Raw genomic sequence first — 13695 nt, 5'->3', positions numbered from 1 at the left:
AAATATGTTGCTGGGCTGTTTACAGATGGATAGGATTTCTGTTCCTCTTCCCCTTGGGTCTTGTGTGTGTTGTAATGATGTAAATTGACTTTAGCGTTCAGTTGTAGATGCTTATTCCCTCTGATGCCTCCGTACAGCCTCTCTGGCTGTTGTGTCAGGAAAAAGCAGGGGATGTAAACAGAGACCCTGGGTGGTCTTCTTTCTCTGGACTCAGACTGCAGTGACGCAAAATAAAGTCGTCTGACAGGAGAAGAGCTTTTTCTTTTCAGCTCGACCTGCCTCGCCGCTCTTCTCCCTCCTCTTTTGGTCGCTTGTTTGTGGCTGCTGTATTCTACGGAGTTGGCCTCATACATATTGAAGGGGCTTTTGAGGAATCCGCCAGCGTGCACCGTTTTCATCCTCGCCTCCTATTTACATTTGAGTGTCAGGCCCGTCCTTTATTCCTCTCTGCATCTGTCTATTTCTTTCTAAGAGGCACTTTTTGCATTCCAGGATTTGATTTCTGTTTTTCTCTCTCCGATAAAGGCCAGCGTCCTTTCTCACACCACTGGGCTCTAAATTTTTTCTCTCTCTCAATGTTTTCTGGTATTCGTTTTGTGAGCACATTAATTTTCCCCTGATTCCAAAGGTTTATTTAATCTGTTTTGTCTTTGTTGCCTCTAAAATTGTTCTTGGCAAATTCACTTTTTACCTCAGAAGCCTTTGTTTCTGTTTTATTTGCTACAGTAACTTGCTAAAGTAATGCCAACCATTAAAATGTTTCACATTTTTTCAGTCAAAAATTACAAACTTGGATATATCTTATTATGATTCAGTGTATTACTGTGAAGTGGAAGGAAATCAAGACATAGTCATCTAACTTTTCTACTAATTAAAATCAGACATTTGTGGCAGGGCTGGTCTTTCTCCACTCTTCAAGGAGAAGCAGGTTTAGACGATGGATGGATTAAAGGTGAATTCCCCTGAATTAACATTTAATAGAACCGCCCATCACTACAATTAAATCTAAGATTTTTTCAGGCAAGCCTTTTCCAGCTTTGCAGCTTTTCCAGCTCATCTGAACCAGCATCTGTTTTCAACCTCACCACAGACTCTTGGCTTGTTTCAGTCCTGGACTTTGACTAGATCATTCTTAAACATTACTATGATTTGGTCTCAAGATTTATGCTGATTCTGAAAGGCTTTCATCCATGATTGATCTGATTTTAGATCTACTGCCAAGCTTCTCTGCTCCTACAAAAGAAAAGCATTCCTACAGCATGACTCAGTCAACACCGTGTTCCACAGTAGGGAGGTTTGTTTGGGCTGTTAGCTTTATGCTACATAATGCTCGTCATTGTACATGCACATGTTCCCTGTCACCTTTCTGTTTCAGTCAAACATTGCTTTTTTCTTTCAAATCTTGCAGGATCAATTCTGCTGTCAAGATTCTCCCAGCTAAGCTTTGGATCTCTGCAGCTCCTCCAGAGGTTGCATGGACCTCTCGGCTGATTTTCTGACCAATGCTCTTCTTGTCCAAGCTGTCAGTTTAGGTGAGCAACCATATCTTGGTAATTCATGCTTTCAGATGATGTATTGAACGTTGGTTTTTGTTGTCATAAAGCTGTAATATTCTCTAACAAACCTCAGATTTCACTCTGTTTGCTTGTTATGTGACATCTGAAGGTAACTGGTTGCTCTGCATGGCATCTACCTCTCCATGTATTTCTTCCTTAGTGGCTGCAGTCAGCTCTAAACATCCTCATGTAGTTCCAGTAATAATCTCTTCTCATAACCTTCTATATTTGCCATTTTCTTCCATATCTCCATCCTCAGACCTGAACTGTGCTTCTCTGGCTCCGCCTGCTCTTCTATGTTGTCTCATTTGAGCATCTTATTGCATCTCGCACCTCTCCTTCTCGTCTACCTCCATCTCTGCCAGCTGCCTAGTATTCATTTGGCGTTCATCCCTGCTTCCGCTTCTCCTCCGCTCCTCACTCCGCCTCAGTCATATTTATGTTTACACATTAGCTTTCTTTTCACCTCGATTCCACGGCTCCGTCCGTTGTTATTAAACTTCCTCGACGCATAAATTGGAGGGAGAAAACGAGACGGACTCCATCCATTCTCGCTGCTTCCCGGCCCTTTCTGCTCGCCCCCAGAGACGCCGCTGCATTGTACATTTGTTTGTCTGCAAGTCACCTGCAGTATCTCAGCCCATTTAGTAAAATGTGGCAGTGTTGGGGAAAAGATGTATTGCTCCCTAAAATTTCAATTTGCCCAAGGGAGCTAGCCATAATTACAGTTCAGTAAAAGCTGCGTGTCGACTAATTACCGGTCCAAAGGTCTTCCTGCATCATTTATTGCTGAAACATATTTATTGCCTCCTTACGTTATGTGCCTCCTTCCCTGCATCACTTTGGCTTGCAAGTTGTCCCTCTTCTACACGTCTTTTTAAAGCTCTTCTCGCACACGCCTCCTCACTTTTGCTTTCATTCTTGGTCTCGTACACTCTTGTTATCTAACAATGTGTTTGCAAATTTCCCTCCGTCCTCCTCCTCATCATGATCCACCTCCTTCCAAGATGCTCTTTGTCTCCTACTTTTGCTGGCATGGCGGATGTGCAGGCATTCACAATATTCTTTGTATTCTGTGTATTATTCTGAGTCAGTGTTAATAAATGCAGCTGCAAATGCTTTGTGTGAATCTCATTGCAGGGATTCCTTAAGCTCCTAGCTCCTTCAAATTTTGACTCCAAAAAGTGTAAGGTATGAATACACTTTTTTTGGATTGAGGAGAATCCCTTTTACTGGTGCCTTAACAACAAGAGGAAAAGTGGAAACATGATGTGAAGTTGGTGGATTTCTAATCAGAAAAAAAGAAAACAAATAATCTTAGCTAATGCACCTGTACCAGAAGGAAGAGGAGCTGCAGAGATCCAAAACTCAAGTGAGAAACTCTGACAATTATTAGTTAAGCACTTCAAAAACTGAAGAAGAAAGAAACATTTTTGTATTATTGCATGTGTGTTTTGTGTGCGTGTGTGTGTGTGTGTGTGTGTGTGAGTGTGATTAGGGGGAATGACTGAAGGACTGCTCCTAACTCACACCCTCATTTTGTCATGTGTCAAAGAAGAGGACCCAAATTATGAGGCAGTAAGTAGATTTGAAGACTTAATGGAAAAATAAGAACAAAGAAAACTTACAAAACAACCATGGGAGCAAAGGGAACCAGAGGACAACAAAAAAAACCAACCAAAAAAAAACAAAACGTCAGAAATCAACAAAAGCACAAGGCACATGATCCGGGAACAAGATCGAGAGAGGAGTGATTAAATACTGGGAGAAAGCTGGACCAATAGACCAGGCTGACTGACTAAGAGGCTGCAGGTGTGAGAGGAGACAGACAGAGAGACAGACAGAGAGACAGACAGAGAGACAGACAGAGAGAGACGAAGTGGCACAGGGGGTGAGGGAGACTACACAACAGGGGAACTAGGAAAATGAATCTAACAATAAAGAATAACTCGACTTCAGAAACGTAATTAAACTAGAGTAACCAAGAATAACTTGATAAGAAATAAACAAAATTACAATCACCGAGAAAGGACTGAACTAGCATAAAAACAGAAACAAGACTAATGATCTAATGAAAATAAGAAACTAACCGGTCACAGAACACAGAAATAAACCCCAAAACAAACTATTCGATATCCTGACACCTTTCTCCTGCAGGAGCAGTATTTGTTTTTTAATGAGGCCATTTCTGTTGTCTTAACTGCATTTGGAATAAAATATTTTATTCTTGTAAAACTTTAGTTTTACTTTGTTGGGTAAAAATGCTCTCCGACTGGAAGTCATTGCTTACTATGAAACCAATTTTTCAATCCCCCTCCTGCCACTTCAGAAGGGAACTAAATACTAAGTACTTAAGTATTTGCAAAATACTTAAGACTCAGTCAAAGTCAGGACTTTAATTGAGAATCTGCAGCACTTGCACATTACTGATGGTGTGACCGGCTCATCACAAAGAGAACTGGGTAAAAATGTTAGTCTGTAGATGTGGACAGCTGCAAATGCTGGTGGTTCTCCAAAAGATTGACTTAAAACAAATGCATGCCGCACTTTTCATATCATTATTTGTAAGCAGTTGTGAAAACCGTCAGTCCTTTTCCTTCCTGTTCACAATTATGTGCTACTTTGTCTTGGTGTGCCTCATAAAATCACTACAATATACATTTGGCTGTAATGTGACAAAAAGTAAAAAAGGTTTCATTGGTGTAAGTGATTCTGCATTGCACTGTGCACATAAGTCAAACATTTAGTGCATTTTGCTGAGAACTGAGTCAACACACTGCTGGAAACATTAAATGTAGGTCTGTATAATCAGCCCGATAATTAACCACAGCTAATTAGGAGGAAGCGCTTAGCGATTCATCTCTTCACACTGTTACTGTTACTTACTGATTGCCTTTGAAATTGCTTCACCTTGTTATTAACTGTCTTTTAAATTAAAGCAAGTAATTACATGTTTTATTTTTATTTATTTATTTTTTACAGGCAACGTATCAAGAAAGCAGTGAACACGTTGCTTTTTATCGAGTCTTGATTTGAAAGGAGAAGGTAGATCTTTGCAGTGCTAATTACAGGAAACACTTCACTTGCATTGTTTGCAAAGAAAGAGCTCTCAGGTTGAGGAACAACTCCAGCAGCGGAGCTGCATTGACTAACAATGGGGCTCGAAGAGGCTAATGTAAAGAGACACACACTGGACGGAGCACCGCTGGGCTTCTGCATGATTCACACCAACCGAGTCCACTTATGTAAATAGACAGTGCTTTTTTTTTTCTTAAGGGGAGGGGAACATGATGATAATCTGCCATTAAACCTCTCATTTGTATTCACAGCAAAAGGGACCAAGCTCTCTAATGGCTGAGCTGAACTAAACTGGTGACAGTCTTCATTTGACTGTGGATTCAGGGAAGTAAACATCGGCAAATTAGTCTGAATCATGCAGCAACGTCCCCAGACCAGCCTCAGAATCTGAGGATGTTTCTTTCAATTTTGTCAAAATGCATCATTTTATGTTCTGATCTTTTCAGGATCACAGAGAGTGCGTTTCTATGACATCACCTAATTACTCTGGTTAAAAGGACTGGGGGGGAAATATGGATCGCCATGTTCCCATGCCGACATGAAGCGGCCGTCCCTGTCATTTTCCTGTTTCTCATTTTCATGCCACAGAGGACGGCTCGGTGCAAATTCTGCCAGGAATTGAGGTGAAAAAGGTTGTGTTTACGAGGGTGTGTTTTTGTTTACACATATCTGGACTTAGCAGCAGCAGCAGCAGCAGCAGCAGCTCTCTTCAGCTACATTTGTTTAGTCATTCAGAAATTTAGGTTTTGGATGAAGTTAAGGATCATTTTGAAGTTTTGACATGCTGAAAGCTCCCCCCCACCCGCAACACAGGTTTTCATTGCAATGCAAATGACAATTATCCTGGCAGTCCCTCTCAAACTCCTTCTCTTTGGATACGGAGCCAGAAAAAACAATTGGATTCTGAAAAATTGATCCAGCAGGAGGATGATGAGCGCTCTTCATGAATACAAAACACCGCCTTTCTGCATGACCTGCTTGACACAGAATGGTGCACAATTACCAAGCATGTATGGCTTTCTGTATTTGCAGCGTTAGACCTGAAATGGTTTGGCAGCTTGGACAGAATTTTGAAATGCAGATTGCCTCCACTGGCGAGCTCTCGCCGCCGCTGAACGCAGAATGTATTATCTGTAGAGTGCAAAGAGCTCGAGTCGGGGACTTTTGCTGCAGAAAGCGAGTAATGAAAGGAGAGAGTGGGTGGGCGGCCGGGTTTATGGAGGAGATCACTGAAAGATCAGGACAAGCGAGTGCAGTTTCAAACGGGAGTTAACAGGAGAGGCTGACAGGTATTGTAGGAGATTTTAATCTGCTAGAGACTCCAAGTGGGTTGATGTAACTGCGCTGAGACAATTAAGCTGTCTGATTAATAACTGATTCGTATCAATAGCTAAGCTGACAGTTTAATTATCTTGTAAAACTGCAAGCTGAAGCCTTCTCAACTGGTCAAGGTGTGAGACTTGTTTGAGACAAACCGGACGGCTGATTTATTTATTTTTAGGAATCTGTGCAGAGGCCAAAATAATCACTGCAAATGTCTGAATAGAAGGAGAAATAAAAAATGTTGGGTTATTTTCATAACCCAACTTCTGGGTAAGAGATGCTGGGTCATATGTTGAGTTACTTTGACCGGTTGGGTTGATTTTTTTGTTTTGTTTTGTCTTAATGAACTCCACTTAACTGATTCTGTTAGGTTTCAGGTTTGGTTGGCTCAACACTTTACCCAATTGGTTGGGTCAAATACAAACCTCCAATTTCAACTGGACTGTGACCTGATCAGACAACACTGGACTTCTGAATTAAAATAAAACATGGTAAGTTACAATATCATGTTATAATCGTTTTAAAGTTAATAGGGTTATTGTATTTTTTATATACAGATCTTTTAAATTAAATTTATGTAGCTTTAATTTAATTATTTGATTTAACCTATTATCTTCGTTGATAGGGTAATGTTTTTGAAATAACGAATTTAATTCAAAGATAATTTATCCAATTTGGTTTAAAAACAAAAGGTGAGGGTGTGGGAGGGAGAGATGGCGCTTTGCCCCCTGGTTTCCGCTGGCCTCGTTCACTAGCACGCGCAAAAGGTGGTAGCTAAGCTAGAATGCTAATAACGGACCTACAGCGACAAGGAGGGACTGGAGGCTTGCAGTAGCGGTGTCCGAAGCGATCAGTACAGGCTATACAGGTATTCATAGTAATATATCAGTAATATAACTGTTAAATGTCATTTTCATTAAGCCTTTTATTTCTTACTGAACACACTATGCTATGCTATTATACGGTTAACCTGGGTGAAACCGATTGAGGCAGTGGAGAAGAAGAAAAAAAGTATGCACCACCAATGGCAGAGGAGGGGGAAGCTAAAGTTGGATATTATGCTTTCTGTCAAATAAAAGTAATTTTTACAGATTTCTAGTGAAGATTTAACTATGTAACGATTAAATATCTGCTCGATTTATTGAAATATCTCTTAATTTCAAAGTTCTCCGACATGTTTGGAGTCGTCCCCACCGGTGTTCTGTCAGATCAGCACACTCTGTGAGATGTCGTATGCTTAACACGAACTGGCGGCTATACTGTATCTGTCATTACCATATGATTTTATGTAAGCAGCAACATCATCATGACGCAGAAATTAGATAATGCGCACGTATGTTATTCTGGCCATTATTAGCCACCAAGGTGGAATTAAAAACGTACAGTTCTTAGTGAAGACAGCTGGATTAACTTTAGGGTTTTCACAGATCTGCTTCATGTTGTCAGGTATCAGGTTGCGCTGAGGGGAGAGCTGGTGAAAACAAGACTGAACTGTGTGATCTCTCCCGGTGTCCCAAAAACCGATGTTTTACATTTGTTTCAGGGTTATTAGCTGCTAAACATATAGTCAATGTCCTATAATTTGTCTTATTTGCTGTGAAATATTTAGTGATTGTTCTAAATAAAATATTTTTGCACACATTGTGCAGATTATTTTCCACATAGGAAAAAAAAAATGACTTAAATTTTATCACTTTTTCCCCTGAAAGATCTGAAAGATGGATGAGTTTGTAAAACGGAAGCTGACTGAATGGAAACTTTCTGACCTAATCCCTGCTTTTGCAGGTAGGTTAAGTATGTGTGTGTGTGTGTGTGTGTGTGTGTGTGTGTGTACTTAAAAGCATGCATTGGCAGGAATTCTTTGGATTCAAAATATTAATATATAATTTCTAATATATTTCAGCTGCAAACATTGATGAAGAAAGCTTCTTTCTTTTGGATGCTAAGTGCCTGCCATCCCTGATTCCTCACCTTGGTCCTTGTCTGAAATTTCTACGTCATTTTGCAAAATTTCTCGAGGTACGCTTTGAGACATAGGACAAGACAAAATGGGATATGTGTGTTTTAAATATGGTATGTCTTTAGGACATAACATAAGGAATTTTTTTTCTCATCTAAGAGTAATTCATAATACATATTCAGCTGGGCTGACAAATGAAGCATTTCACCCAGTCAGGGTACTTCATACAACCTGAAGCAATTCCTTTTCCTGGCTTTTCATATATGCAGGAAATTGATGGAGAAACAGGGAGAGTGAAACAAGTAGCAGTACGAGACACCTTTCAGTATGTTCCTCTCAAATCTATGTTAAAAGTCATTCTTGAAAGTCATGGAACAATTAAGAAAATTCTTGAGTGGCAAAAAATGAAAAAGACAGGCCTTGAGGATTTTAAACATGGAGCATTGTTTCCAACCAATCTTCTTTTTTCTGAAGATGTGTCTCTTCCGTTTGTCATGTTTCTGGCCCGTCTGCCTGCGTTGTTTTTCTCCTCAGGACTCACCTCTCCCATCAAGCTCATCTGGCTCACCTGCATGCTGCTGCGCTGGAGCACAATCAGGCTCATGTCTTCCACCTGTTCACCAGCAGTTATATTCAGCTCTCAGGCAGGCAGACAGTGGCAGATTTTTGAAAGCCTTGGTGTGAGTAGATATCCAGCATTTCTTCCTGACCTGACCACGATCTTGAACACGGTTTTTGTCCCTTGGATTTTCCTGCCCTGTCTAGCCCACGTCGGATTCTTCACTGGCTTGTTTTTTTTTCTTCTGCCTTTTGACCTCTGCCTCCTGCCTCGCCTCTGGATTTGACTGTCTGACATTGCCTGCATGTGTTGGACCCTTTTCTGTGCTCTGACCACTGCTCTTCGCCTGCCCCTCAGATAAGTCGTTCCTTGTCCTGCCACCCTGATCCTGCCTCAACCCCTTGACCTCCTAGTTCTGTTTCTTCCTGGATGCGTCACCTGTTGCTAACCACTGTGCTGCCTGGACTCCTCATCCCCCACAACACTTTAAGAAGGTTAGTGGTTTATCTTATTCAGTCTAGACACCCCAAGACTACAACCCACTAACCTGCTTCTCCGTCCTCAGCGGTTCCTGTCCCATTGCCGGTGGTTGCCTGGCCCCTACCCTGATCTTCAATAAAGATCTTATTGTTTTTTTTTCTACTTTGTCTGATTGAAATTTCGGGTCCTCAGTTCTGAGCATTACATCATTAGCACTTTATAATGACTGCAAGATGGATAATCCACTTGGATCAAAAACGGTCCACAAATTAGGGTTTATATACTATACCATGAAGTGCTTGCCACAAGAGTTTCTTGCTAGTTTAAAACCTCACTTTTTGTTGGCAGTGTACAAAACTGATGTAAAAACCTATGAACTAAATGCTGTATTAGAGCCAATTTGTGAAATTAAAGATCTGGAAATGAATGGCTTTCATGTAGAAACTCCACATTTCAAAGGGACTGTCAAGGCTGGAGTGGCACAGGTCTGTGGGGACAACCTTGGACTAAACAGCATACTGGGCTACACAGAAAGTTTTGTTGGAAATGGTGTGTAGGTGGTGTCGCATACACAGAGATGTTCTGAAGGTACAGACCATTGAAGACCCTTCAGTATTGCGTGACGAAGCTAATTACAATTTGGACTGTCTTCTACACAACCAGTTTCAAACTGGTATTAAAAGAGAGTTTTCTTAAGTTACTATTCTATCATGTCACTGACAACGTTGCTCCTGATATTATGCATGACATTCTTGAAGGAGTCGGAGGTTATGAAGTTAAGCTTATGTTAAATGCACTGATTGAGCAAAAAGTTCTCACCATTGACCATTTCCAGATTAGATCTGCCCACAGCCTGGATCATTTTAAATCACTTCTTAAAACTCATTTTTACTCTTTGGCATTTAATTGGTGTATTGTTTTTACTCTGTTTTGTCATTTGTGTTTGTACAGCACTTTTGTGCAGTTTTATACCCGTTTTAAAGTGCTATATAAATAAATTTGACATTGACATTAACATATTGACATGCATTCTTACTAATTAAAATTAAAAATGAGACATCTCATCTTTCCTGAAATTTCTAAGAATATTAAACTGCAGCTAAATAACAGCTATTTTATTTTTCACATTAACTATTTCTCGAACATCCGTGAGATCCTCAGTGCCTCCCCTGAAGGTAGACCTGTGTTTGTCAGTCTCGACGGAAACCAACGTATGTCCATTCGTGAAAGACGGTGCATGGATCACCTGATGGATCAATATGGAGAAAAGTGAGTATTTCTTGTGAAAACTGGATCAATTGGGTTGTTTTTGTGACATTTTGCTCTTGGTGAGAACATTAACGGCATTGTGCAGTGCTCACCTAAGTAAAATTTCTCCAGTAAGAAGTCTTAAAGTATGTGTTGGGCTAATAAAAACTATATGGATTTTTTGGAAATTGTTTGTGTTTTAAGGTTTCTGCTCTATGTTTTCATCTTACAGTAACTAATTAAAATAAAATATTTTGCTTGCCAGTCTTACTGCCCATCTTCAGACACTAAGGCAGTTCTGGCATCTTCGATTGTGGACCAGTTTCCATGTTTAAGAGACAGCCATGGCACAGGATATGTAAGTTTTCACACTTCAGAGAACTAACACACAAGTACTTCAACAACTTGCACAATGGTTAGCATTAAATATCATTGTAACTATAACTATGCTGTTTGAGCTTTGAGTTGTAGGTTTAATAAAAATTTGGACATTAAAACAGAAAGGCCAACATTTAACGTTTTATATTTCTTCTGTTAAAAATGATCAGGACGCATGGTTTACCCGCGGAAGACAACACGGGCCAGCAACTGGCTTTCTGGAGGAGTGCCTGCGTAACGTAAGGAAATGGCAGCACCCAAGGAAAAAGACGCTTTCAGCCCCAGAAGCTCCACCAAAAAGATTAAGTTTGCCTGGTACTAGCACATAGACGTTTTCCAAGCCCCTATTGTTTTGAGCAGCAATTTAAACTCTTATCATTGCTGTGAATGACCTCACATTGTTGATTTTAATTTCTGTAATACTTTTTTCCCCACAGAACCAACCATCAGTGCTGAGCGTGCCATCCAGATGACAGAATGGCTAAAAAATAACATCTGGCCCGCAGACCAGGTTGTCCAATACATGCGGGAAACTGCAGCATATCGCGCAGGATGGATCCGCTCAAGTGGGACAATCCCAGTGCAGCAGATTTTTGCAGAGTTCCCACGTTTGTTGGACACACCAGGGATGGTGAGGTTATACCTCATACTGAGATCAGTTAAACGTTAAACAATCAACCGCAATACCATGTGTAAATGTACAATTGCGATCAAACTCAAAATATCAAACCACCCAGAACATACATTTGTAGCACCCATGAAAGGTTGAATTCAATAGTTCATTTCACTTTTACATTTGATTTGTATTTTTGTCTTTTCTGATTGTTAGATTTTGCAGGATTTTGCCGTTCTATATCCACAGTCTTGTGGAAAACTGGCAGAGAACTGGAACACCTTGTTCTCATCAAAGGTCATTCGCATGGGGAAGAAGGAGGAGAGCGGTCTTCTGCCTGAGATTGAATTGCTTCCACAAGGTATTGAAGCTCAAAATGAACATTTTCTGAACAATTTTTTCCTCCTGTAGCTCTTTTTTGATTGCGTCACATTTTAATCTGAGTTTTTCTTTGACAGACAAACAAGGTGACGTGGCACTGCAGCTGCTGCCAAAACTCCTCCCTGCTGTCCCCTACAGAGTTGGACGAAAGGTGGCCAGACCCAGCAAACTGCAAGTCCAGCAAGCCTTCATTGATGTCCAGCCAGTAAGTCTGTCTTCATGTCAGAATGAGTTCCTTGCTGTTTAAATGTAGTTGAAACCAGAAGTTTAAAACAAATATGCTTTTTTCTCATTGTTCTCCCTGTCATTAATCTGGAATTTACCAAGTCCTAATTGACGTGAAATGAGAATTTTAATGTCGTATAACACGAGACAGTGTTGACCAAAAATATGTCTTTATGTAAACTTCAAACGCAAGGGTCTTTTGATTATGTATCAAACAAGAATTAGTCAAAAATTATTAGTGGGGAATGTTCCTTCTTACCTTTTAAATGACTAATGACTTCCTTTTTGCTTTTTCCACACTCCAGATTGGGACAAATATGGTGGAATATCTTGGAAGTACAGCGACAGAGCATCCACGTGTTCTCATGCTTGGGGACAGGTGTTGTTGTTCCCAAGCATTTGTTGTCATAAATGGAACTGCTTTGGAATATCCATCTCTTTTGGGGGCTGTTGACGGCTGTTTCAAGTCGTTCTTCGTTTTTGATGTGTTATCTGAAGTCGTGTATCCAGATTCGGGATTTTCTCCAAACTGTGTTATATGAAATCCCAGGGAACGAGTCACCCCCGATAAAATTAATGAGGGCCCAGTTGGAGGCCATGGAAGAATAAATGTAATTCTTCAATAACCCTCAAATAACTTTTAAATGTTCTGACTTAAAAACCTTCTTTTTTTTTACATTTCTTTCAAACTCTTTTGATGAAAATAGTTCTTTATGTGTACACCAATAAAGTTAAAAAAGGGTGCGGATTTAATCAATTGTTTAATCATGTAACTTTTACATGTCTGTGTTAAAAATTTCATGTATGTTGGAATATATAACATTTGCAAATAAAAGTTATTTTGAGCTAATCTGAATGTTTTTCAGTTGAGTTAAAACAACCCAGCGTTGGGTCGGTCCATATATGACCCAGCGCTGGGTTACGTATGGGGTTATTTTTAACCCAGCAGTTTTTACTGTGTAAAATCTATAGAAAGGGGTTTTCTCCAGTATTCAGCCACCTGTAATGTTTTACCCTTAAATAAAATCCTACGCTGCAAAACATTTGAGCCGCGTTTAGTTGTGTCTACTATCTTCTACTCTTTAAGTCAAATAAATTTAGCAAGTTTTAGATTTTGAACCTAAATGTGTGAGTTTGTGAAAAATAAACTTATAGTAGTAAGTTGCGTTACGTTTTTGTTAATTTTGTCAAACCTCCAAGAATTGAATAAACTAGAGTTTTCAGGCTAGCACTTAAAAAAACTGAAAGAAGTTAAAGACAGGAAGTGGGAACTATTTCCCAGAATGCTTAGCAGCATGCTTTTGTATCCCGAGATGGAAATGTGTTACACTGATCTGACTCCTGCGTGTTATTACGTCAAATGTTTATTTTAATGCAGTTGATAGTTTGCAAAGCTTGAAGAAGATGTTTTGTTCAATGTTTTGAAGCCTTTGCTGGATTTATGCTGACATTAAATCACAGTCTGTTCATGTATTAGGTGAATTTTGGTCACACTGGATTTTATTTAGAGGTATCAGAGTAAAGAGGTTGAATATAAACGAACACCTTTAAGGTTTTTACCTATAAAAATGTTGAAATCTACCACAGCATTACTTTGGGTTGGTATAACATATAAAAACCTAGTTTGTGGTTTTAACTTGACAAAATATTTTTAAAAATCTATGCAAATCACTGTATTTAACATGTTTTCCCTTTTTAAATGTTACTTTTACAGTACCATATAATCTACCTTTTACAAAGAGATGTTTGTAGAATCTCTTTCGGCTTCCTGCAAATTGGTAAAGCTGCGTTTTCAGCTCTTGTTGTTTTACTGTGATACCTTTAAAAGTTGGGCTGCTGAACAGGCTGCAAATAGAATGTTATGCTAAGCAGAAGTAGGCTTGGAAACACCCCA

At 39.7% G+C, this 13695-nt stretch overlaps 1 protein-coding gene and 2 long non-coding RNA genes across 3 annotated transcripts; all 3 read left to right on the top strand.

Annotated features, from left to right (window-relative positions):
• The first annotated feature begins 941 nt into the window (after positions 1–941).
• Positions 942–2922, top strand: LOC107837257 (uncharacterized). The gene is made up of 3 exons (XR_001663273.1): positions 942–1294; positions 1409–1532; positions 2697–2922. It is a non-coding gene; the product is annotated as an uncharacterized LOC107837257 (long non-coding RNA).
• Positions 2923–6270: 3348 nt separating this feature from the next.
• Positions 6271–9365, top strand: LOC103144486 (uncharacterized). Its single transcript, XR_476921.2, has 4 exons — positions 6271–6448; positions 7667–7742; positions 7861–7976; positions 8452–9365. It is a non-coding gene; the product is annotated as an uncharacterized LOC103144486 (long non-coding RNA).
• Positions 9366–10475: 1110 nt separating this feature from the next.
• On the top strand, positions 10476–12811 carry LOC107837254 (uncharacterized). The gene is made up of 6 exons (XM_016676091.1): positions 10476–10562; positions 10753–10897; positions 11020–11213; positions 11412–11556; positions 11654–11781; positions 12107–12811. Exons 3-6 carry the CDS (start codon positions 11052–11054, stop codon positions 12341–12343), a joined length of 672 nt encoding a protein of 223 aa, XP_016531577.1. The 5' UTR covers positions 10476–10562; positions 10753–10897; positions 11020–11051; the 3' UTR covers positions 12344–12811.
• The last annotated feature ends 884 nt before the right edge of the window (positions 12812–13695 follow it).

Source organism: Poecilia formosa, unplaced genomic scaffold (genome assembly GCF_000485575.1).
Source record: "Poecilia formosa unplaced genomic scaffold, Poecilia_formosa-5.1.2 Scaffold127, whole genome shotgun sequence".
Lineage (NCBI taxonomy): Eukaryota > Metazoa > Chordata > Actinopteri > Cyprinodontiformes > Poeciliidae > Poecilia > Poecilia formosa.
The sequence above is the reverse complement of the archived record's forward strand: the minus strand, read 5'-3'. Positions and strand labels throughout refer to the sequence as shown.

What these genes read in the sequence shown, in the direction of transcription:
- LOC107837254 (XM_016676091.1), top strand. Translation starts at nt 11,052, where the DNA reads ATGACAGAATGGCTAAAAAATAACATCTGGCCCGCAGACCAGGTTGTC. An exon ending in GATTGAATTGCTTCCACAAG is followed by an intron (nt 11,557 to 11,653) that starts GTATTGAAGCTC and finishes TTTCTTTGACAG; the next exon opens with ACAAACAAGGTGACGTGGCA. An exon ending in CCTTCATTGATGTCCAGCCA is followed by an intron (nt 11,782 to 12,106) that starts GTAAGTCTGTCT and finishes TCCACACTCCAG; the next exon opens with ATTGGGACAAATATGGTGGA.